Raw genomic sequence first — 25,925 nt, forward strand, 5'->3', positions numbered from 1 at the left:
GAACAAATAATTGAGCCAATGCACCCTCCTCCTGCTTATGTCATAGACAATAGTGTTCAACACTGTAGATCATGAGCTGCTCGCCCAATGCCTATCTGACGTCGGGATACGGGACATGGCCTTGAAGTAGCTGTAGTCCAAGATTGGGAACAGAGGGTAGCAGTTGGAGAGAGGAGCTCCAAGCGGTGGGACCTGTGGATCCCCTAGAATTACATCTCCAGACTAAAGAGATCAGTTCCTACACTCCCCTTCCATTTTCCACCCCCAGACTCTAGCGCCCATTGTATTTCTGGATACAACGGGCTTTACTCCTAGTTGTTAATAACATTCCAGCATTCTGCTCCCACTCACCCCCACCGGTGAGAAAGTGGGAGGTTTTTAATTTAACTGTCAAATATATATTAGAAGTTAATGTCAGGTTTGAATTCTGTATTACAGTTTTAATACGTTACAAGCCACCCTGTGCACTTGGGGCAAATAAATGAATGCAAATCCAGCATGAATCAAGCACTGCACCTGTGTTACCTGTGTGACAGCAGAGAGAAATGAACAGTCTGCTTGTCTATCACACCACTCAAGCCAACACAGCAGTCATGGACACGCAAATCACATGCCCGCTTGGTCCATTAAGAATGACATTGGCACACGGGTTACTACTTTTAGCATTTTTCAAAATAAGTATCACAGAAATAGGAATCAGTTCGGTTAAGTCAAATCAGTTACCCCCTCCCCTGCATTTAAAAGGGGTTGGGGAATCAGCCATTTCACCTGAAGGAACCAATCAGCATGCATTTTGGCTTGCAGTACAAATCCCCATAATGAGGAACGACCTTGATCTGCCCTTTCCCAGTCCCAGGAACTTTCTCCATACTGGAAGTATATCAGGTCTTTGTGTTGTGGTCTTTGAATTCCTCCTGCCCGGGGACTTCAACTGGATTCCTAATCCTTTCCTCCATGGGTGTGCTGCTATCTTTAATGCGTGTGTGTATGCTTGTTTGTCCTGTTAGATATCCGACTAATGAATGGCTCAAATCGTTGCTCGGGAAGGGTTGAGGTCTACCACAACAAGCAGTGGGGAACCATTTGTGATGACAGCTGGGACCTCCAGGATGCGGAAGTGGTGTGCCGGGAGCTGAACTGTGGAAATGCGCTACAAGCAATAAGTGGGGCGCGCTACTCCCAGGGATCTGGCACCATCTGGCTAGACCGAGTGAACTGCACGGGGAAAGAAGCCTCAGTGAAAGAATGCCAAGCAAGGCCTTGGGGAGAGCATAGCTGTGACCACAGAAGGGATGCAAGTGTGGAGTGCTCAGGTAATCTAGCAGAACATGATACAATGTTGAGAGTTTATCGTGTTCACTGTCAAAATCCATGTCAGGCCAACTGGGCGCAAAAACACTTCACAAGCTCTTGAGTTCATTGTAACACTACATCAGAGAGGATGTTACAAAGCTTCTAAAAGATGGAAGGGTTGGCAGCAGATGTGAGGAGAAGGATGTTCCAAGCTGATGAGAGCCAGTTTGGTGTCCTGGTTAAGAGCTACGGCCCCTTATCTGTAGAGCTGGGTTTGATTCCCCGTTCCTCCACATGTGACCAGCTGGGTGACTTCGGGCTAGTCAAAGTCCTGTTAAAGCTGTTCGCACAGAGAAGTCCTGTCAGAGTTCTCTCAGGCCCACCTTTCCCACAGGGAAATGTGGGGAGAGGAAGGCAAGGCAATTGCCAGCCATTTTGAGTTCCTTTGGGTAGTGTATAAAAACCATCTCTTCTTTGGATATTGCAAGCATCTTCTGAGCAGTGTGCGCAAGAAAATAGCTGAAATATATTGCAGGAGTTAGGTTCCAGCCCATTCTCTGGGAATACCAATTTGATGACTGCCGCTCTGTTCCCTTCAGTAGAAAGAAGACTACCGAAAGTCTGCTGATGTCTGGGATTAGAAGAACTGGTTTCTTAGGTCCAGTTTTACACTACCTGAAGGAGTCCCAAATCTGTTTATGAATACTTTTCCCTTCCTCTCCCCACAACAGGCACCCTGTGAGGTGGGTAAGGCTGAGAGAGCCCTAAGGTAACTGCTCTGCAAGAACAGCTCAAAGACAACTGTGACTAGCCCAAGGTTGCCAGCTAGCTGCATGTGGAGGAGCAGGGAGTCAAACCCAGTTTTCCAGATTAAAATCCACTGCTTCTGAACCACTGGACCATGATGGTTTTCAGATCAGGCCAGATATATGCTTTATTTCAACCTTGCTGCTACCGCCATCTGCCCACGTGAGCAGTCTCAATTGAATGCATCCCCTCCCCCAAACTGGGAATGAAAACAAGAGATGTTGAGCAGTCAGGATTGGCCAACTAACAGTTCCTTTAATAATTTCAGACCCCAATGAGATCAGATTGGTCAACGGTACAGGCCGCTGCTCTGGGAGAGTTGAGGTCCTCCACAACCAGCAGTGGGGGACTGTGTGTGATGATGGCTGGGATATGAACAGTGCCCAAGTCGTGTGCAGAGAACTTGACTGTGGAAAGGCCATATCATCCCCACGAGGAGCTCACTTCGGAAGGGGAACAGATCGTATCTGGCTGGACGACGTCAAATGCCAGGGGAACGAAGCTGCCCTCAGGGACTGCCGCATGCAGCCTTGGGGAACACATAACTGCAACCATGGAGAAGATGCCGGTGTAGTGTGCTCAGGTAAGGGGCAAATGGAAACTAGATAATTCCTTCTGACCCATTATGCACGGCAGCAGCCATACCGGGCTGCTGCTGTCCTCCGATTATGCATGGGGGAGAAGCTCCCCCAGCGCATACCAGCTGCCCTGGCGCAATGGCCCCATGCAATGTGGGGCTGGAAGCATCGGGAGTGCATTGAAGTGGTGGCAGCAGCGGTGGAAGGGATTGAGTGTATGGGGCCCCCACTGCATGACAGTGGGGAGCAGCATGCTTCTCTCCCAACTTGGTAGGAGCCAGGGGATGCCCCTGTCAGCTCTGCAGAGCCCCAAAGCTGGCAGGTGCAAGAGGCATTAGCAGAGGTGTGGCCCAAGGCTACCAGTAGCCTAGCCTTAACAAAAGAAAAGAAAAACAAGGCATGCGCTGCAGGTTAATGTTTTCTGCCATCATTAAAAAGGCACCAACCAAGACTGCCTTCCTCCTTTGGAAATAGGCCCAGCTAGAAAGACAGTGAATGTGGGCCAATATCGGTGGTATGTAGCTTCACAAGTCCCGGTAGCCATTATTACATGAAGAGCTTCTTGTGTTGGTGGTACTTATGACTGCCATTCTGTAGCTCCACCAAATCAGCCTTAACCACATAATTGGAATATTCATTCACAATGCCTAGAGAGGAAGAGTGTAGTTCAGCAGTGGAATTGACTCACTGTGGTGAGCTCTCTCTCACTGGCAGTCTTCAAGCTGCCGCTGGACAGATACTTATCCTGGATTAGTATCCTGGATACTTATCCTGGATCAGATTTGGAAGGGACTTCCTGGGTCATCTAGTCCAAACCCTTGCACTATGCATGAAACCCACAACCCTATCACTCATCCACTCTAACCTGCCACCCCCTTGAGCCTTCACAGATTCAGCCTCTCTATCAGATGGCTATCCAGCCTCTGTTTAAAAATTTCCAAAGATGGAGAACCTACCACCTTCAGAGGAAGCCTGTTCCACTGAGAAACCGCTCTGTCAGGAACTTCTTCCGGATGTTTGGACATAATATCTTTTGAATTAATTTCATCCCATTGGTTCTGGTCCATCCCTCCAGATGCTTTAGGTTAATCTGGCATTGAGCAGGGGGTTGGACTAGATGGCTTGTTTTGCCCCTTCCAACTGTATGATTCTAACATCACCACAGGGCTGTTGAGATGAAAAGGTTAGAGGGACAACATTCCCCAAAGGTTAGAGGGACAACATGCCTTATGGCCCAGTGTGCTGGGTGAGGTACAGCTGGTGCATAATGTCACCATATCTGTGGATTATGAATCCTCTGAGTCTTCTACTATAGTTATGGTGGCCAAGAGAGTTACATTCCATGCTTATGGTTGAAAAGGAGTCTGTGTCTAGACGCTGGTAATGCCAGCTGTGTTGAGCTACCCCTTGGTCAAAATACTGCAAGATAAATTCAGTTTCATTTTCTTATTTAGTGGGTAAGGTAAAGGTAAAGATATCCCCTGTGCAAGCACCAGGTCATGTCTGACCCTTGGGGTGACGCCCTCTAGTGTTTTCATGGCAAACTCAATACGGGTTGGTTTGCCAGTGCCTTCCCCAGTCATTACCGTTTACCCCTCAGCGAGCTGGGTACTCATTTGGAAGAATGGAAGGCTGAGTCAACCTTGAGCCAGCTGCTGGGATTGAACTCCCAGCCTCATGGGCAGAGCTTCCAGACAACATTTCTGCTGCCTTACCACCCTGCGCCACAAGAGGCTCTTATTTAGTGGGTAGTGCATGCTAAAATTTTACTCTTTGGAAAAGCCATCTAGATTTCCCCCCCCCCCCCTATTCATGCAGCCCCAGAGCCATGCATGTGGAATGGTATGTGCTAGAGCTCTGGAAAGTCACCATTATGTACGTTGGTGGGGCTTCTGTAAATTCATTTGCTCTGGTATGGGCAAGACATTTGTCCCAGTCACATGAGTCCAAAGATTCTTCTATTTTAAGCATTTCTGCTTTCTTTTCTGGCTTTCAGCTAAGGCAGCCTTTCTCAACCAGGGTTTCATGATGGTCTTGGAAGGGTTTCCTGGATGGATGGGTGTTAATGAATTGTTGTGGTCAAAGCTTTCTTAGCCAGAAGAAGTGAGAGGTTCAAAACACAATTTTCTTTCATTACGTGGTCTATCCTTCAACATTTTTGCTTCTTTTCAGAACTCAGACTGGTAAATGGAACCAATCGCTGTTCGGGGAGAGTTGAGATATTCCATAACCAGCAGTGGGGGACCGTCTGCGATGACCGCTGGGGCATGAAGCAGGCTGAAGTTGTCTGCAAGGAGATGGGCTGTGGCACTGCACTGAAAGCACCTACCAATGCCTTTTTTGGACGGGGATCCGGGCCCATCTGGAAGGATGACGTCAACTGTGTTGGCTCGGAAGCTTCTCTCAATGACTGCACATCAAGCTCCTGGGGACTCAATAACTGCCACCACGGAGAAGATGCTGGCGTTGAGTGTGCAGGTAACACATACTCTCAGCTTCCCCCCCCAAAAGGGTAGTTTTAGAAACAATACTTTCTGATCAGAATATCCTTCACTTGCATATATGTTGCAGTATATATAAAATAAATCCTAACCTCTCCCTTGAAACTCTTCTTTCAATGACTGTTGCCCTGTGTATTCAATGACTGTTGCCCTCCTTTACCCTTTCAGACCCGGTCGAGATAAGGTTGGTCAACGGCTCAAGTCGGTGCTCCGGAAGAGTGGAAGTGTTCCATATGCAGCAATATGGAACTGTGTGTGATGACAACTGGGACATGAATGAAGCCCTGATTGTATGCAGGAATCTGGACTGTGGAACGGCCATATCGGCCCCACATGGAGCTAAGTTTGGACGAGGAAAGGATCCCATCTGGCTGGATGATGTGGAATGTACAGGAACAGAATTTTCCCTTTCAGACTGCAGAGCTAAGCCGTGGGGGACCAATAACTGCAACCATGGGGAAGATGCTGGTGTGATCTGTTCAGGTAATCTATTCCAACGTGATGTTCTACAGCCCAAAAATATACTAAGAAGACAAATGGGTCATTATTCGCCACCATTCCCCTAATGCAGTGGTTCTCAACCGGGGGGGTCGGGACCCCTTTGGGGGCCGAATGACCCTTTCACAGAGGTTGCAGCAGGGCAAGCAGCTTGGCCAGGGGGGCACCATCCACACAACAGCCTTGTGGGGTAGATCGAGACAGAGCATTCACTTGTCTGGAGCAACAGAAAAGAGCGAGATCATCATGGTGGGGCAAGAGGCAGAACTGAACTGAGAAACCCCAGGGAAAAAAAGCAATTTATATACAATCATGAACCATGGATCTTCACACCATTGATCAGTTTTGGTTTAATTTCTGTGAAAGAACACTTGCATCATTTCATGGTTGGGGGTCACCACCACATGAGGAACTGGATTAAAGGGTCGCGGCATTAGGAAGGCTGAGAACCACTGCTCCAATGTATGCCTAATCTTTGGTATTTGGACTAATTTGTTCTTTCAACACCGACCTCTGTCCCACATTGACCTCGTGAAGCCTTCTTCTGACAACTGAGGCTCAATTAAAGGAGGCTCTCTGACGTCAATCAAGAGCAGAACCTCCATTCAGTTCATGGGAGAGAGGTTGGCAGCTAGAAAAATCACAAGAATTTTGCAGAAGCCATGGTAAAGAGGAACCAAGTGGGTCCAGGTCCACGGAGCACAGCTGTGCAGGTCTGCCTTCCATTTATACTGATGGCCAAAGAGACAAGGGCCCATGGGCTGTCAGTTCCATGTGACTCCTATAACCTGATACAAACTACATTACGGGAAACCATCTATCTAACCAAGGGTTTTATGAATATGAGAGTTAATTAAATTTTATATAGTTTTAAAATGTGTTAAACATTTACCAGGTGATATGACCATATAGAGGGGGTGGGAAGCAAAGGGGCCCTGGGTGAGCATGTACACAGCTCTGCTCCCCAACCATATTCTGCACAATTGTGTCACTTCTGGGGTTTCTTGAAGGCTGAAGAATGCTTCAGGGGATTCTCAATGGTAAAAAAAGTTGAGAAAAGCTGGTTTAACCACTCAGTCCCTTTTGGCCTCTTCCAAACCCTGAGGATCAGTGAAAGACCAGGTTGGGCTGAATTGCTCTGCCTTTGGCTAGTGACTCAGCAAATCTCTAAAATGTTGAAAGCCATCTGTTCTCTGTGAGAATAACCCTTCTATTTCTTGATTCTCAGATGATCTCCGACTGGTAAATGGCTCAAACCGCTGCAGTGGGAGAGTCGAGATTCGTCCGCCCCACACTGAGCAGTGGGGAACCGTCTGTGACCGTACCTGGGACATGAAAGATGCTGAAGTCGTGTGCCGGCAGCTGGGCTGCGGAATAGCTGGAGCCGCCTTGAGCGGAGCTCATTTTGGACAAGGATCGGGTCACATCTGGATGGATGACATCAACTGCGAAGGCACGGAATCTGCTATCGCAGAATGCAGAGCAAATACTCAGGGAAACAACGGCTGTCATCATGAACAAGATGCATCCGTTATTTGCTCAGGTAATGGTCAATGGGAATGTCATCTTGGCCAAACAGGGCTATGGTACAATGTACCAAGGGAGGAGGTGAGGACATAGAAACCATCCTTGGGGGATGTGATGAAGCAATAGTTGAGTGGGAAGTCCAAGTGACAGACTCTTTCGATAGCAACCTGATGGATTGTGCTGGTGACCAGATGTGTCGACTGGCATAGCTTTCCAGACAGTCTAATTTGAACCCTGTGCCCACTTAGTTGCTAAATGTACATTGTCGATGACTGCATGGATTTGCTCATGCTTTCCTCTCTGACTTATCCAAAGCTTATCATTGGCAGTCCTGACTTCCTCCATTGGCTAGGACAATAGAAGATGGGAGTGGGTTTGTTTCTCTCCTTCAGCGCCACAGTCAGCTCGACCTTGATTTCCTAGGGAGCAATAAAACCCTTCCGTTTTATTTTTAGGCCTCAGTCTGAACCACTGTTTGAATTTTGACTTTGAAACAGGCCTAGTCTCATGACAAGGAGGGTGACTATTGTACTTTCCTAGGGCTCACTGGTATTTGGGCAAAAACTCTATGATAAAAATGGTTTCTACCATAGAGATCTTGCCCAAATACCTGAGTGTCATTCAGATGTCACCAATGTGATGAGGTCACTTCTCGTGAATGCTGAAAGTGACATTGCCAACTTGCTGCTGATGTAACTTGGGCCTCCCTTCCTCTTCTGATCATTCCCTTGCTGGCCAGCTGATTGGTGGGTAGCAGGACCTGGCATTGGGGGGGATCTCCACCTCTGGGGGTGGGGGTGTCTGACAGCCCTATGATTTCCTTTCAGCATTTTTCTCAGCTGTAATTTGATCACCAGGACCATAAAGATCAGGAATGGGTCTGAATGTCCTTTTATACTTTCAAAACATGGAAGCCGGACATCTGTCTTCTCCTCATAGCCATGGATGAGGGTGACTCCAGCCATGTCATTTTCTCAATGAATAATGTTATTTTTGTCCTCTTTGCAGACAGATCCATCACCAATGTGGCTAAGGTCAGACTGGTAGATGGCCCAAACTCCTGTGCTGGGAGAATTGAGGTGTTCCACAAGCAACAGTGGGGAACTGTGTGTGATGATGGATGGGACCTGAAAGATGCCAGCATTGTCTGCAAGCAATTGAATTGTGGCTTTGCCTTGGAAGCCCCACATGGAGCTCGCTTTGGGCCTGGACCTAATAGCATCTGGTTGGATGATGTAAATTGCACAGGTTCAGAAGAGTCCCTCAGGGAATGTGGAGGACGTGCTATAGGAGAACATAACTGTGGCCACTCTGAGGATGCAAGTGTGGTGTGCTCAGGTAACTCAGGGTGAATGACACATGATAAAGAGGTCCAGGAAAGCCCCTTTATAAAAAGAAGTCAGGTTTGAAGAGGGTCAAGCAAATGGATTCCCCTTTTTACCCTCACTGGTTTGAGGCATGGAATTCACCCTCAGGTGCTCCATCCTTCCCAAGAACAGAGCTGGAACTCTGCAGCAGAAGAACCATCTTGAGGGGTAACATTGGGGAAGAAACTGTCCAATAACTAAGTACATCTTCTGGGAAATACTCTGCGCAAATATTTCTTCTTCCTAACCTGTTTTTCATGAGAGAGAAAGGCTGAGGGAGCATAGTGGTGCATATTCCCATGAGATGGTGTCTCTGTAAGGATGCCGATAGTAACTTCTACACAAACAGCATGGTGGGTTGGCTGAAGTGGCATGCATGGAGTTCAGATGGAATTTCTGCTCTACCTGCCCTATTTGAACTGCCCCGTTTGGTACTGGCAGATGTGTTATTCAACATAAGGAGCAATAAAGATACCTTTTCTCAGTTTAGATATAATCCTAAAACAACACCTTCCCAAGGGCATCCCTACAATGGTCATGGCTTCTCCCACAGCCCAGGGAAAACTGTCTCCACCCCTGGCCATTCCATGTGGCTATATCAGAAGGAAGATGCTAAACCAGCACCATTGGCTCAGCATTACATACCAACTTCTATTTGCTTCCTCCCTTTCCCAAACCATCTCTAGAAGTCACATTATATAACATGATGAAGGAGTTGAGGATAACCTTGAATTTGCTAGCTTTCCTCTTCCCCACTTGTCACTTTTCCTGTTATATTTGCTATTATATTTTGTAAACTTAGGCAGATTGTGAGTGGGTGGGCAGGAAGGGTAGGGTCAGAGGTTGGCTCCTGGGGTCCTTTGTTCCATGTCCAGAGAAATTACCATCTCCACTGTGGGATCAGAAGCGAATTTCCTCCAGGCCAGATTCACCAGGGATTCTAGTTTTTTTTTTTGGGGGGGGGGTTATCTGGGCATGAAATTGGGGTCACTGTGGCTGGGCAGGTAGTTATGAGTTTCCTGCATTGTACAGGGGGTTGGCGTTTGACTAAAGGCTGCGGCCAGGTTTATGCCAAAATGAGGGAGCCAGCTAATCAGTTTTCTTTATTACATGAATTCCAGAGGTAAGCAACGAATGATTTGGGGGTTGTATTATACATTGGGTCCAAGTGAATTTGACAGGGGCAGGGTCCATGCGTTGCATAACCTGGAAAGATCATGTTTCTCTCTTCCCCTTTGTTTCCCAGGTCTTTTCCAGGTACGCTTGGCTGATGGCCCGAATTCCTGTGCTGGGCGGGTAGAGCTGGACTACAATGCCTCCTGGATTTCTATTGGTGACTCTGGCTGGGATCTGACGGAGGCCACAGTAGTATGCCGACAGCTGGGCTGTGGAGCAGCAGTGTCGGCCACGAGGGGCAATATGTACGGCCTGCCCACGGGGGCAGCCTTGTTGGATGAAGTGAAATGCAGCGGAAAAGAGTCATCCCTCCTTGAATGCCAAGCTACACCCGCAGGTCCCCGAAAGTGCATCTGCGGTGCCTATGCAGGAGCAGTGTGTGAAGGAAAAACAGGTACTTGACCAGTTTGGCCCATTCTCTTCGGGGCATTTACAGGTTAGGGAGAAAACTCAAGAGTAGTGAATAGTTGTGTGCTATGTACAGTTAAGTTAGAGCAGGGTAGTCAACCTGTGGTCCTCCAGATGTTCATGGACTATAATCCCCACGAGCCCCTGCCAGCAAACACTGAGTTAGAGGACAAGGAAGCATAGGGGAATGGAGATTTAGTGAAGGCTTACTGGTCGTTGGCAAGACATGTTACAAGGAGAAGAGAGCAAGCCGGGAAGTTGGGACAGAACCAGCCTGCTTATGTGTTTCATGAACCAGGCAGAGTTCAGTTAGTAAAGGCCTCTCAAGCAAGCATCCGAGATCTCCAGGCGAAATCCAAAGAATAGGCAATACAAAATACAAATGGACATACCATGATAGCTGCCACCAACAGGTTACTATTGATACTTTATCGAGACCTCACAGATAGCAATATCAAGCTACCGTAGCAAGAGACTGAGTAACAGGCAGATCCCGAGAGAAGGGGAGACATGGATCCCTTATCCTTATGGGTGAGCGTTTCGGCATCCTTCAGCTGCCTCAGCAATCACCGAAGCTCGAGGCGGCCAGCGCTGCGGCATGGAGGGGAGGGGGCGGCACCGATGTTGGCGTGCCAGCTGGTGGCCACACGCAGTCGCAGAGCTCTGTGCCTGCATGCAGGTGCCGGCTGGCATGCCAATGTGGGCGCTACCCCTCCCCTCTGTGGCACTGGCTGCCTTGGGCTTCAGTGGCCAAAGCGCACCGAAGTGCATACCCCTAGTTTCCTCCCTTTCTAAAAACAGTACCTAAAGCAGTATAGAATCATAGAATCACAGAATCATAGAGTTGGGAGGGGCCATACAGGCCATCTAGTCCAACCCCCTGCTCAACGCAGGATCAGCCCTAAGCATCCTAAAGCATCCAAGAAAAGTGAGTATCCAACCTTTGCTTGAAGACTGCCAGTGAGGGGGAGCTCACCACCTCCTTAGGCAGCCTATTCCACTGCTGAACTACTCCGACTGTGAAAATTTTTTTCCTGATATCTAGCCTATATAATTGTAGTTTAATCCCATTACTGCACGTCCTTTCCTCTGGAGCCAACAGAAACAGCATCCTGCCCTCCTCCAAGTGACAACCTTTCAAATACTTAAAGAGGGCTATCATGTCCCCTCTCAACCTCCTTTTCTCCAGCCTGAACATTCCCAAGTCCCTCAACCTATCTTCATAGGGTTAGTCCCTTGGCCCCAGATCATCCTCATCGCTCTCCTCTGTACCCTTTTAATTTTATCTACATCCTTCTTGAAGTGAGGCCTCCAGAACTGCACACAGTACTCCAGGTGTGGTCTGACCAGTGCTGTATACAATGGGACTATGACATCTTGTGATTTTGATGTGAGGCCCCTGTTGATACAGCCTAAAATGGCATTCGCCTTTTTTACCGCTGCATCTTCACAGTAGTGACAAAAATTAGGGGAACTCATACCTCTTCTGCCCTATGTCATTCTATGAATCTTATTTCTCTCCTTACAGGTTCTTCTGTCATTGTTGGTGTGATTCTGGCCCTGGCAGCTGTTGCCCTGATTATCGGCTTGTCCTATTACTACCTGCGAAAGAAGAGGACAGGAAGACCCTTTGTGGCCTTTCCCTTTCCTCGTAGACATAGTAAGGAAGACAGATTACTTTTGCACTTGTTATCCCTTGACCAGGGCTGATTCTGCACTTTGTTTTTTCTGGTGTGGATCCTGCTGAATTTAGATGGATTTGAACTCAGGTCTTCCTCTATCCCTCCCCCCTCCACCTATTGAAAGTTTTCTGCACCCGATTGGGAAAGCTCAGAGCGGGAAGAGGAGCCAAGCGCAGCAGGAGTCTCTTTTCTTGAATGAGGGAGGGGGAAAGAGGATTGGAGACAGCAGAGGAGAGGGAAATAACAAGAGGCAAATCTCTGCTGAGAGAAGTTAGGGCTTCTGAAGCGCAGTCACTTTAAGACATGCCTTGCAACCAGGAGCCAGGAAGTCTTTAAACTGATGCCCTGGCCAAACAGGGAAGACTGCTTTGCTACTAGGCATGGAGACGAGAGTTAATCCGAAAAAAGCAAAAATCTGCACACTTACTGATGCTGGTTTTTCAAATATCGAGGGTTATATCCACTTCTGGATACTGAGGGGAAAAGGTAGGATCACTCCGGATAAATCATGCATGTTGCAGACGGAAAATTTAAAGCACCCAAAATCAAACTGGAAATCTAATTCAGTGTATACGGGAGGGATTCATTCAAACTGGGATAAAAAACTCTGCACAGATTACACCCTGGTATCCAAAGGCTTTCCTGTGCTAACCAGATTTTTTGGGTAGAGAGAAGTCTGTCCTGTCCTGTCATAAGACCACGTCCTTCCCCAACCTTAACCCTTCCTTGCTATTATATAATACCTAAATCTTGACAGGCATGGGAAGTTCCTTCCAGCCCATCAGAACACATTTCCAGTGATCCATTAAACTGGAGTAAGAAAAGAACCCCAGAACACCCCTGAGGTCTAGTTACATATGACCAAATTGAGTATTTACATGTCAGACCCTCATTTTCAAAGGAGATTTTGGGAACAACATGAACAACCACCATTAAAGAAAGCAGTATAAAATCAACAGAGCCTCTTGTGGCACAGAGTGGTAAGGCAGCAGTCATGCAGTCTGAAAGCTCTGCCCATGAGGCTGCCCATGAGGCTGAGCCCAGCAGCCGGCTCAGGGTTGACTCAGCCTTCCATCCTTCCGAGGTCGGTAAAATGAGTACCCAGCTTGCTGGGGGGTAAACAGTAATGACTGGGGAAGGCACTGGCAAACCACCCCGTATTGAGTCTGCCATGAAAACGCTGGAGGGCGTCACCCCAAGACAGGACTCAGTGCTTGCACAGGGGATACCTTTACCTTTATAAAATCAACAATGTTTGCATTGCTCATTAGACAAGAGGCTCGAAACTCTTTCTTTTTTCTTACAGATGCATTTCGGCAAGACATTGCCATTGGGTCCCGTACAGTAAATGGCACTCCAGAGATATATACCCAGGGAGGAGAACACGCTGCCCTTGAGATGGACTGCGACACAGCTCGCTTAGTGAAAGAAGACGTCCCCTCTTCCCCAGACCTCATTAACTGAAGGGCAGGGGAGGTGGGTTGGACTCCAGTGCTGGCAAGATCCACCAGGAGATAGTTTGCTCCATATTCTCAGTCACAGAGGGAGGTCCTGTAAAGCTGTTGTACAGTCAGTGCAAATATTCAAAGACTAAGTATATTTTGATAGGATTCCTGGGAAGGCTCGTTCCATGCATGTTAGATATCGCACTTCCAATGCACTTTAGAAATAGATTTTTCCTGTCTTGCACAGAATAATCCAGCTGCAAAAGGACATTGAAAGTGCATTATCCAACGTGTGCACAAGGAGTGCTAGCTTCTGGGAACACCAAAACACGACAATCGACAGAAACCTTGACCATGATGCCGGCTTTTCAACGTGTTTCTTTTCTTTTTAACGAATGGAGATTTGTAGAACGTGTTTGGAAATGCTCCCTTTCCTTACTGAACTTTACACTCAGTAATGGCCTGACCTTACCTGTGTAACCAACAGAGAATACACTCTTCTCCCCTAGTAAACAGGGGGTTATTTTACACATGCCACACATATCTCCTGAGATTAGAAGGCAATGTAAATCTGATTTGCCTGAGAACTGCCTCTTAGCTCCTAGCTATTTTTTCTGCCCTGGTCTGGAAGAGGAATTCTCCAGAGCTCTCCTCGAACTCAACACACAAAACTCAAAAAAGATGATAAAGGGATTTGGATGGGGTTTCAGCTACAGGCATTCTCTTGGGAAGGTAAATGTATAGTGTATGTTATGAATCTCTAGAATTGTAAGCTGCTTTGAGTCACAAGGACAAGGTGGGATATAAATATTTTTAAAATAAATAGAGACAAAAGATGCCTCCTCTATTCTTTGCTCCCTCCAAAGCCAGTCATAAAAGATGGACCAAGAGCTTCAACTCTCGGTGACTGTGTCTGAAGCACTCTCCTAACATGGAAAAGAACAATTTCCTCAGCAACACACAAGAAAGCATTCTGAATAAAGGCCAATAAAGGTACAATGCCATCGAGTTCACCCATTTTCTCCAGGGGAACTGATCTCTCTTATCTGGAGATGAGTGGTAATTCATGGGTTCCCTAGGTGTCTATAAAGGGCACACAGACTTGGAAACCCAAATAATAAATAGTATTTTTTTCTTATGAAAGCAATCAGATCAAGACTGAACTTAAGGGAAAATTCTCAGGACATGAGGAACAATTTCTGTTATACTCTTTGTTCACTTTCTATTGGGTCTAAGAGATGAAAAACTAAGTCTTTACATAAGGAAACCAACTTGTTCACATGGCCAGGAACAAGAGAATTCCTAACACTGAGAACAAATGTAATATTAGACTTTTAAGCACTCTGCCTTTAGGAAGTATTGACCTATCTTCTAAAGATCACTAGAATACGTTTAAGTGGGTAAGAACATTTTCACCATTTCTTTGTGTCCTTTCTAAGCCTGTTGCTTGAATAGGTCATGTGTACTCTTTTTGAATGCCTGAAGCATGATCTCTGTAAGTTCAACACATGTGCTTGATCTTGCTACCCAAAGAGTAGCAGGAGGAAAGTTTGCCAGTGCTTGAGTACAATAGCTAGTCTCCATGCTAGCTTGTAAGAGCAAAGTGGGAGTCATGGCAACTAGATGGAGTATTTAAATATGAATACACATAAAGGTAAAAGGTAAAGGTATCCCCTGTGCAAGCACCGAGTCATGTCTGACCCTTGGGGTGACGCCCTCTAGCGTTTTCATGGCAGGCTCAATACGGGGTGGTTTGCCAGTGCCTTCCCCAGTCGTTACCATTTACCCCCCCCCCCAGCAAGCTGGGTACTCATTTTACCCACCTCGGAAGGATGGAAGGCTGAGTCAACCCTGAGCCGGCTGCTGGGATCGAACTCCCAGCCTCATGGGCAAAGCTTTCAGACGGCTGCCTTACCACTCTGCGTCACAAGAGGCTCTTTTATGAATACACATATAGAGTGCTAATTGTGCAAATCTGTCTAGCAGGAGATTTGCTGTCACAGCACTTAATAACCACTGTGGGGTTTGATACCCTTTGGGAATAAGGAAAAGGGACTGTTGCGGGGCTTTGCCAGCTTCCCAGGACCCAAGGAATTGGGGCTTGTGAATCTGCTCCTCAAACATGGTGTGAGGGTAAATAACATCCCATAAAGCCTCTATGAGATAAACGTGTGAAATGAGTGAATTAAGAATTCTTGCTGTGGATATGCCTTTATGCGTAGAGAATGATTTTACTCTCCTCTGATAAAATGAAGTTTATGATGTTGTTAGCATCTCAGTTCCCCTTATTCTGGCACTTAACAAACTGAGAATGATTTATTAAAACAAAAACCAGCTGAGATCTAGTTTTAGGGTGGCTCAGATTCCCTAAAGTAGATATTTATTATGCGGTCATTCCCCAAACCTGGGAGCAGAAGCAACATAGCCATGCACACTGTTTTCCAGTGGTCCACATGACTCGCAAACAAGTTTGCGAAGTGTAAATTTTAGGAAACATTGTCTTCAGTTGTCTAAGACATTGCACAAACGCATCTATAACAGCTTACACTGCCCGCACTCTCCCCTCCCTGCCCCCTCTAGCACCCATTGTATTGACCCATGCAACGTGCTTTTAGTCTAGTAGAATATGAAAACATCTTTGATTTATAACCCAACAGAACTTCACCTACTGAACCTGACCTTTTCAGCTTGTTATGATAAAAACACAAATAGGGTCTCAGTCTATCTATCTATCTATCTATCTATCTATCTATCTATCTATCTATCTATCTATCTATCTATCTATCTATCTATCTATCTATCTATCTATCTATCTATCTATCTATCTATCTATCTATCTATCTATCTATCTATCCTTTATTGGGATAAGAAAAGAGCCTGAAAGGCTCTTGATATCTGAAACTTTGAGTAAGTAATTAAGTCTACCCCATGCTGTAATTTCTATCATATCTATGCTAAATATACATTTCCTCCGATGCCCCCTGCAGACTCTGGAGAGGTGGCAGAAGATAATAAAATGGCCCAGGCATAGATCCAAATGGGTCTGAATAGTGTTTCTGTCAGGTTGAGAGGATTTTCCTGCTGATGTGGTTGCTGCTCCTGTTGATGGTCTGGTTGACCTCCAGAATGAGTGAGTAATCCAGGCAATTGGCACAATAGTCCTATCTCTCAGGCAGCCTCTAGGTTAACTGAGGGACTGTAGCTGATGGAAGATAAGGGAGGTATCTAAGTTTTCTCCTGAGTCCCCTTTCTAAGATTGCATTCTGAAGTTATTTGGGTGGCTAGCCAGGAGAGGACCTTCTTGGTCATGCAATCAATATTGTGGAATGCCTTCCACATGGTAATATTTGTGTCTCCTCCTATTTGTCTTCTGCCAGCAAGTGCATTGTGCTGATGTGAGCTCAATATCTAACATTCCACAAAGGTTTATCTGCACAAGGGATACAGAGTAATTTAGCTGCTGGAGGAGGAGATGGGGGAAGGCAGGTGGAGGAATCAAGTTTTTGACTTACGGTTCACTTTCTGGAGCATTTCCAGAAAACAGGCGCTATTGTTATTGTAAATTCACGTTGTAATGCTGTCATGGTCAAAACTTTTAAAAAATATTATGGAGGGGAGAGGAGACAGATGGGAGGAGAAGCAGAACGCAGGTGGAGTTGATTTGTATTCATGACAACATCAACTGAGGTGGGAATGGAAAAGGGAGCAGACATAAATCCCGTACTTGCTCACTGGATAACCCGGAGAAATTGCAATTTCTGAGGCTTCTCAAACCAAATGGCAAACAGGGATTGCATTCAGATCTACATTTTAAGGGCCAGAGTTTGGCATAAAACATTTGCCATTCTGTGGGGCTTTATGAGTGCTGCAGGGACATTTTTAATGATGCAGAACCAGTCAGACTGTATTCTCAGTCAAATCCGCAAACTCAAACATATTTCGTATTCAAATCCAAAGCTGGGTCCCCTCTCCAGAAAGTCAGAGGACTAAGAGCTTTCCTTATACTTAGGGGAGGCTCTTCCAAAGTTGAGGGACTGCCCCAGAAGACGTCTGGAAGAGAACTGATACTGTTCTCACTTGCTTGCAAGTACAATGAAACCACAAGAAAAAGAATTGGACAGTTGCTAAAGTTTCTACTGAATACGATATTACTTATAGAAATCAGGGGGGGGGGATAATGCCAGGGAGTCACATATTTCTCTCTCTCTCACACACACACACGCACACACACACACAGACAAGTCATGTTTGAGATACCAATTTGTTGAAATTAAAAGTTGTTTCTGCTAAAATCTGGAGAATAATGCAAATTTACCCAATCATACTTGATTTGACTCCTCCTTCCCAGTTAGACCAGTCCCTTCCCAGCATTTAGCCTCCACTCCCAACCTTTGCCCACGGCATTGACCTAAGCCAGTGTCCCGTCAGGACAAACTGCAAGCAAAACATCCCTCCTCTGAGAGAGGAATCTGCTGCCACCTAACAGGATTGTTGGGGACAATGGTTGACTTCACTCTGCCCTCTTTAGCAAGACATCTTGGAAAAGGGCTGGGAGGAATGCCAATGACCCTTCTTCTCCTGACCTGTCTTTGGGGTGAGTGATTTCTCCTGCAATTCCACTAAGGTGTACCTTTCCCTCTCCCCTCTGCTGTAGCTCCCAACACTGCTTGTTTTGTAGCAATCAGATTACCATGTTGCTGGGCAGAAGGTGCTCTTCAGGACCACCAGCCATTTAGGGGTGGACTACCTAGTACTTTCCAGGATTTGGAGTTCTTGTGGGGAATGGCGATTAAGGCAGATGTTGGTCTCAACTGGCAAATCTCTTGTTCATCAGCAAGAATAATCTCAATACACAATGCAGAATTGTTTATGCACTGGAGGTTTCATGCCGGGCTGCAGGCTGGAGTTTTAGTCATGGCAGGTTGCCCCACCTCTTCCTGCACCCACATGGGGGAGCATTTGGCCCCGTGCACCTCATCCGCCCCTGATTTGTGCTCTTGCATGGAAGCTGGGGCACTGAAGTTCCCAGTGCATAAACAGCCTCTGTGTCTGATGCCTGCTACATGTGCCAAAGCTCCTGCCCTAAGCTTTCTTGTACTTTCGGAATTTAGCAGGAGAAAGTTTGTCTCATCTCCCCTTTTTCACCAGAGATTTTTAAATTTAAACCCAATAGGTCCAATTATGGCTTTGACGTGTCATAAAGAACACAGGAGAGGTATGAGGAGTTCTTTCTAGGAAGTAAGACAAAGGCTTTAAGGATCCTTGTGGACTTGAGAGATGAAGTAGGTCAGATAGAGTAGCAGGATTGGAAGTAGTCTAACGCTATTGAATGTCCATTACTATTTGTACCCCACAAACTAGAGGCAAAGTAGCTGGTGCATAAGACTCACCCAGTTGCACACTCTCTCTGAGAACCTATGAACATACTTAAGGTGGGGAGGTGTTCTGGAACTCATGTTCATGAGCCCCAGAGAACAGGAACCAATAACCATGAATGCTTTTGCGGAGTTTTTTTTTAAAAGACAGGCACACTTTGATCCTTGACGCCAATACTGCCTGCCAAAATAGCAAGGGCGTACAAACATTAGTTGGCCGCTCTGAGACTTCTGCAGGCAGCTTCATAGCAAGGCCATCCAAATGCCTCCCCTTTTTTAGGCAGAACAGATGCGAAGGTGGGTGGTGCTTTATTGTTTAGTTAGGGTGGCGGGACAAAGAGCAAATGAAAATTGTTCACAGGAAATAGCTACCTGGAATCCCCAGGGCAAAACTTAAGCTAAAAGGAAACAGCTCTTAGTCTCAAACATGGAGTTTGAGCCAAACACACTTCCAAATCCTTGTGATATCTGCAGCAAGCTGGCCAGAAGTGACGGTAAGGGGAATGTCTGAAGGCCTCATGAGGGTGAACCGTAGACTTTCTAAAATAGGATGCAGTGACAGAAATACCAGTATCTGTAAACTGCTCCCATGGCCCGGCCCAGACATTCCCGTCCTCAGAGGTGAATGCTCTTTTAAGTCCAGTAGGTGTTCTTGAAAGAATTACTACATCATCTGCACACAGAAGAACTGAAATGTATCTTCCAGCAAGTTTTGGAGGATAAAAGCTCAAGTTATTGAAATGGCTCACAATATCATTGATATAAAAATTAGGATGGTTTTCCCAAACAAAGAAAGTAAGCAGTTCTTCCACAGTCTCCATTGTGGAAGAAATATATCGAACAGAAGTTCAAAACAAAAATTTGATTATGGATATTTGATAAGGTTGGCTCTATGGCCTCTAGAATAAAGTATTATTCAATATGAACAAAAGGCAAGAGAAGACTGTCTACAACAGGGGAGGCCAAATGGTGTCTCTCCTGATGTCCATGGACTTCAATCCCCATGAGCCCCCACCATTCTGGGGCTTTCTACAATAGCCAACAGATACCAACCAGGAAAAGAAAGGGGATTCTAAAACTACAATTACGGTAGTGAAGTCAAAGTTCCCTCAAGACAAAAGGAAGGGCATCCAAAAAGAAAAAAAAAGAGGTGAGTATTCAAACAAATGTATCGTCCAGTAGCACCTACAAGACCAACAAATATTTATCCAAGCTATGAGCTTCGTGTGCACAAACACTTTTTCAGATACAATTTGTAGAATTCACTATCAGAAAATACAGTGGCTACCATTGATATCATTATGATAATTAACATGTCATTGATAGAAATTATTATAATATTGACGTTACTATATAATTTCTTCTAATGTTTTTTGATATAGCAGCGAAGTGGAAATCCTAAGAAAAGAGGCAGTATACCATTAAACACTTGACTTCTCTGAGGATGGATATGAACTGATGGTGAAGTGCAACTCTTAACGATTACACCATGCCATTACACCATGGCGACTAATCTGGCGAGCTGGGTTTGATTCCCTGCTCCTCCTGTACATGTAGCCAAACTGGGTGATGTGGGCTCATGACAGCCCTGATAGTGCTGTTTTCCCAGAGCAGGAATATCAGGACTCTCTCAGCACCACCTCCCTCACAGAGTGTCTGTTGTGGGGAGAGGAAGGGAAGGCGATTGTAAGCCGCTTTGAGACTCCTTCAGGTAGAGAAAAGTGGCATATAAGAACCAACTCTTCTTCTTCATTGGAGGCCCTGGGAGCTGGCTGCTGTTAGGAAAAGGATATTGGACTCTGTGGGCCTGGTCTGATCTAGCAAGGCAATTCTGACTGCTTCCCCGCCCCCTCCCCAGCCACTTTCCTGTCCTAATTCTGCTTCTCAAATGATAATTCAAGGAAGACAATCTCTCCTCCTACTCACTCTCTGAACATTCATCTTCCCAGGTGTGGTTTGGGCCCAAGACCCTACAACCCCTGGTCCCATCGAGTTGAGGCTTGTGAATGGAACAAGTCGTTGCAGTGGGAGAGTGGAAGTGCTGCATAACGGCCAGTGGGGCACCGTCTGTGATGATGACTGGGGCATGGAGGAAGCCCGAGTGGTGTGCCGGCAGGTGGGCTGCACAGCCGCACTGTCTGCCTTGACTGGAGCACAATTTGGAAGAGGGACTGGCCCTATCTGGCTGGATAATGTTGGCTGCAAAGGCACGGAATCCACACTCAGTCTGTGCCCAGCAAGGCCTTGGGGAGATAACGACTGTGGCCACGGAGAAGATGCCAGCGTCACATGCGCAGGTAAATCCACTGATCTATGGGTAGAGTTACATTTTTGTTCTCCAATGAGTGGTTTGTTCACCAGGCAAAAAAATGCTGTGCTGTGGTGTTCCAAAGTCAGTTGGTGAAGCTTTGCACCACATGGAAATAATATTTTCATTTGCGCCTCAAAGCAAGGGTTAGCAGAACCGGGCAATCCTAAACACAGGAAAATCCTCTGGAGATTAATTTGTGTACTGAAGTTCATGAGGTTACATTTATCTTAAGAACATGCTCTCACTTTTGATGACAGTGTGTGTGAAAAGGGGAAACCTTGTGTGTGTGTGCACGTGTGTGCATGCTTATGCATGTGCATGTGTGAAAAATGACAAAAAAACCTGGAGGAGGTAGATTTCATCCTGAGAGGATATACTGTAAAGCAGTGGTCTCCAACCTTTTTATCACCGGGGACCGGTCAACGCTTGACCATTTTATTGAAGCCCGGCGGGGGGGTAGTCTTTTGCCGAGGGATGTCGCTGCCACCTGAGCCCCTACTTCACTTGCTTTCCCGCCAGCGCCCATGACTTCCCGTTGCCTGCTGGGGGCGCTGACAGCAGCAGCTGTGCAGTGACATGCCGAGGGGGAGCCACAGCCATGGCAGCCACTGGAGAACACCAAAGGTGAGCCATCGGCAGAGTGGCAGGGCAGCCCCTGAGGCAGCAGCCCGGGAGGAGGACGAGGAGAAGCTGTGGACCGGTACCGACTGATCTACGGACCGGTCCCGGTCCGCAGACCGGGGGTTGGGGACCACTGCTGTAAAGGATCATCCTGAAGGGAGCCCAGCATAACACAGGCTTGCGACGGCTAAATTAAGCCACCAAATAAAGAAAATCAGTCATGGAAGGCTCTTAGCTGAGCCCACCATCAATTGACCTCTTCCATGTTCTAAGAGCAGGGGTGGCCAAGCTCTCCGTGGACTACAGCTCCTGCCAGGACATGCTTAGTACAGATCTCCCTTTCTCCCCGCAGCAGAGACAAGCGCATCCCACCCTCCCTCCCATTCTGGTTATGTTACTTATGGTGTGAATGGTTAATGTTTTTTTAAAAAATCTTGCATTGTCATAGCTGGCAGATTGGAACAAGGAGAGGAGCCTGAATTGGTGGAGAGAGTCGGGTTACAGGCACCAGACTCCATGGTATGGGGACCTCCATTGAGGTGGCCTAGCGGTAAGCTAGGCCATACCCGGCTGGGAATGGCATTAAGGCTTACTGGGCTGGATGGCTTGAGGTGGGCTAAAGAAGGTGGATACCTTCATTGGCACCTTGAGTGGAACATCCCCCCGGGAGGAAGACGCCCATCAAATATAGTCAGGAAATGCATGAAGTAATGCAGGATAACGGAACAGATGGGTAGAAATCAAGGGTGGAGGGCTGACCACAATCAGGGATGGCTCCATCTCCTTGTTAGACCAACACTACTATGTTAACTCAATAAAGCTGTGGACAGTTTTGAAAGCCATACATGTCTCCGCATCAGCCATGAGCCTGAAATGCCGAAACTGCAAGCCAAACAGAAGAAAATGGATGTGAATGAAGAATCTAGCTGACTAAGACCAGATACTGAATGGTGAAGACACTGGTTCCCGTGAGCTTGTGAATGTTTGTGTTTGCATGTCACAAAAGCATTTTGTGTTTCTTTTAAGGTCTGGCAGATTTGGTATGAAGGCCACTGCTTCAACATGAATGGCATGGGTTGTAACTGTCATTCTATTCCTCTTTTATCAGAGGTAAGGCTGGTTGGTGGTTCAGATCCCTGTTCCGGCCGGGTTGAAGTGCTCCATAATGAACAGTGGGGCACCGTGTGTGACAACGGCTGGGACATAAACGATGCCCGTGTTGCGTGCCTGGAAGTGGGCTGCGGAAATGTCATAGCTGCGCCTCGGGGAGCAAAATTTGGACAAGGATCTGGTCCCTCTTGGATGGATGGAGTCAACTGCACAGGATCAGAAGAGAGTCTCAGTAAATGCCCGGCAAACCCACTGGCCGAACACAGCTGTGACCACAGCAAAGATGCCGGTGTGGAGTGTGCAGGTAATGGCCCAAGAACCATGGATATTGTGACACTCAGCCTTGCTTACTTGAGTTCATGGGGACTAAGCTTGCCTGGGTTGGTTCCATTTGAAGGAAAGAACTCTGCAGAATTATGGTAACTTTGTGATAGAATCATCGAATCATAGATTTGGAAGGGACCTCATCAGTCATCTAGTCCAACCCCCTGCAATATGCAGGACACTCACAACCCTATCGCTCATCTACTGTAACCTGCCACCACTTTGCCTTCACAGAATCTCCATCAGGTGGCTATCTAGCCTCTGTTTAAAAATTTCCAAATATGGAGAACCCACCATTTTTTGGCCTGGTGATATTTGCTTTATATTATAAATAAAGCACATGTGGGAGACCAAACAAAAGGAACTCCTGAAGGGTAGCAGATCCCTAAACAGAGAGGTCCTGCATTGTCAACATGCTTCACCCCACTGACAGGAAACTCTGTCTCCTGCTCTTTCTGTCTCTTCCAGCATGAAAATTACACTTTCTCTTCATGCACACTCCTGTCTCTACCATCTTTTCAGCAAGAAGGGAGCTCAGTGTGGTGTAGTGGTTAAGAGCGGTGGCTTCTAATCTGGCGAGATGGGCCTGATTCCTCACTCCTCCACGTGGAGCCAGTTGGCTGATTTAGGGTTAGTCACAACACTGATAGTCCTGTCAGAAGCTCTTTCAGCCTCACCTACCTCACTGGGTGTCTGTTGTGGGGAGAGGAAGGGAAGGTGTTTATAAATTGCAGTAGTTGAAAAGATATTTGAGTTGGATCTTCTCAAAGAAGGCAAGAAAGAAGCTGATAGAACTGAGGCAGAATCATTTGCATGTTAATCCACACTCTTTGTTTTACCACAAATAATTTAAGCAAGCTTTGCAAGGCCCAGTAGTTCTTAATGACTTTGCACATCTTCTGTTCCTATTTTGTGCATACTGCATAGCCAACAGTTCTTTATTAAATTTAAAAAAATCAGTTTTTCTGAACATTTTGTGGAGAACAGACTTTCTTAATCAGGGCTTCCTGAAACCCTGGAGTTTCTTTGAAGTCTTGGAAGGGTTTTCCATGTGTGTGGGAGTTAATTAATTTTAATATATAATTTTTAAATTTGTTAAACATAGATTGGTTGATATGACCATATCTGATCATGGTGGAATCCACAGATCTAACAGTCATGTTAGAATCATAAAGTTAGAAGGGGCCATACAGGCCATCTAGTCCAACCTCCTGCTCAGTGATGGATCATCCCAAAGCATCAGTGATAAAGATCTGTCCAGTTGCTGTTTGAAGATTGTCAGTGTCTGTTTACGCACTGGAGGTTTCATGCTGGGCTGAAGGCTGGAGTTTTAGTCGTGGCAGCTTGCCCCATCTCTTCCTGCACCCACACGGTGGGAGCATTTGGCCTGGTGTGTCTCATCCACTCCCGATTTGTGTTCCTGCATTGGAGCTGGGGCAGTGAAGTTCCCAGTGCGTAAACGGTCGGTGAGGGGATACTCATCACTTCCTTAGGCAGCCTATTCCACTTCTGAACTACTCTGACTGTGAACATTATTTTCCTGATATCTAGCCATTACTGCAACTTCTAACCTCTGCTTTCAACAGAAACCACTCCCTGCTCTCCTTTAAGTGACAAACTTTCCAATAGTTAAAGAGAGCAATCAAGTCTCCTCTCCACCTCCTCTTCTCCAGGCTGAACATTGCCAAGTCCCTCAGCCTTCCCTCACAGGGCTGGTCCCCAAGCCCTGGAACATCCTCCTCTCTGCAACCTCTCAGTTTTGTCCATGTCCTTTTTGAATTCAGGCCTCCAGAACTGGACACAGTACTCCTGGTGGGGCTTGACCAATGTGATACACACAGAACTATATCATGATTTTGATGTGATACCTCTGTTGATACGGCCCAAGACTGCATTCACCTTTTTTACTGTTGCATCACACTGTCTGCTCATATTTAGCTTCCAGTCAACAAGAACCCAAAGCTCTCATCTACACATACTGGTACCGAGAAGTGTATCTCCCATGTAGTCTGGATGCCTCTCACTTTTATAACCCAGATGTAGAATTCTGCGCGTTTCCTTATTGAGTTGCATCTTGTTCTCATTTGCCCACTTTTCCATCGTATTCAGATCTTGTTGAACTCATTCTCTATCTTCTGTTGATTTGCCTCCCCTCCCAAAGTGGCCAATGATAGGCCTGGATGAGTTGGGAAGAGGAGGGACCCTATAAGGAAGGTTGAGCTGAGAGAGCTCCGACAGGACTGCACTATCAAGCCTGTGACAAGGCCATGGTCACCCAGCTGGCTGCATGTGGAGGAACGGGGAATCAAACCTGGCTCGTTAGATTGTTATCACTACACTGCACTGGCTCTCTGATTTCTGCCCATGGTCAAAAGAACCCAAATGAACCATTGATTTCCAGCTCAAGCTCCCTAAACTTGTCTTCCTCCCTAGTCGTCACTCAGCACTTGATGTGTAATGTACAGGTACCTGTGGAAGGATTAGATCCTATGTTTCAGATGCTTCAGACACTGTCTTTGTGTGTAGCATCGCAAAGCAAGATGGTGCCTGCTACTGTCCACTGCCTGTTTTCAAAACTCCTACGGCGACCACAGTCTCAAAAAGCTTGAGTCCTGCCCTACATATTCTGTTTCCTTTTGTCATGTAGCATAGGCCGAGCGACATTAATCAGATGCTTAGACTGCATACAAATTTACCATGATGAAGAGGTCAAAGGGCATTTTCCCCCTATGGGATAACTGCATTCATTCTGTGTTTGCAATATAAATGACTGATATTCTTATCAACTGTTTCTCCTGTCTGTCACCTCATGATTCAAAGGGCTAGTTCCCCCTCCCCCCTAAAATTTATAGCATGGCATGGTAGTATTGTGCATGGGTATATATGTGCAGCTGAAAACTCC

The 25,925-nt window shown here is 46.5% G+C and overlaps 1 protein-coding gene across 1 annotated transcript in view; it reads left to right on the forward strand.

Annotated features, from left to right (window-relative positions):
- Positions 1-25,925, forward strand: part of LOC143825219 (scavenger receptor cysteine-rich domain-containing protein DMBT1-like) — a 46,548-nt gene that overhangs the window by 11,182 nt on the left and 9,441 nt on the right. Inside the window, exons 5-16 of the mRNA XM_077313243.1 lie at positions 1,008-1,313; positions 2,369-2,683; positions 4,851-5,156; positions 5,348-5,662; positions 6,906-7,220; positions 8,213-8,542; positions 9,818-10,141; positions 11,684-11,815; positions 13,144-13,298; positions 17,696-17,876; positions 20,607-20,954; positions 22,698-23,003. Of these exons, the coding sequence (XP_077169358.1) occupies positions 1,008-1,313; positions 2,369-2,683; positions 4,851-5,156; positions 5,348-5,662; positions 6,906-7,220; positions 8,213-8,542; positions 9,818-10,141; positions 11,684-11,815; positions 13,144-13,298; positions 17,696-17,876; positions 20,607-20,954; positions 22,698-23,003 (3,333 nt within the window). The remainder of the gene's footprint in view (positions 1-1,007; positions 1,314-2,368; positions 2,684-4,850; positions 5,157-5,347; positions 5,663-6,905; positions 7,221-8,212; positions 8,543-9,817; positions 10,142-11,683; positions 11,816-13,143; positions 13,299-17,695; positions 17,877-20,606; positions 20,955-22,697; positions 23,004-25,925) is intronic.

This window comes from Paroedura picta, chromosome 16 (assembly GCF_049243985.1).
Source record: "Paroedura picta isolate Pp20150507F chromosome 16, Ppicta_v3.0, whole genome shotgun sequence".
Classification (NCBI taxonomy): Eukaryota; Metazoa; Chordata; class Lepidosauria; order Squamata; family Gekkonidae; genus Paroedura; species Paroedura picta.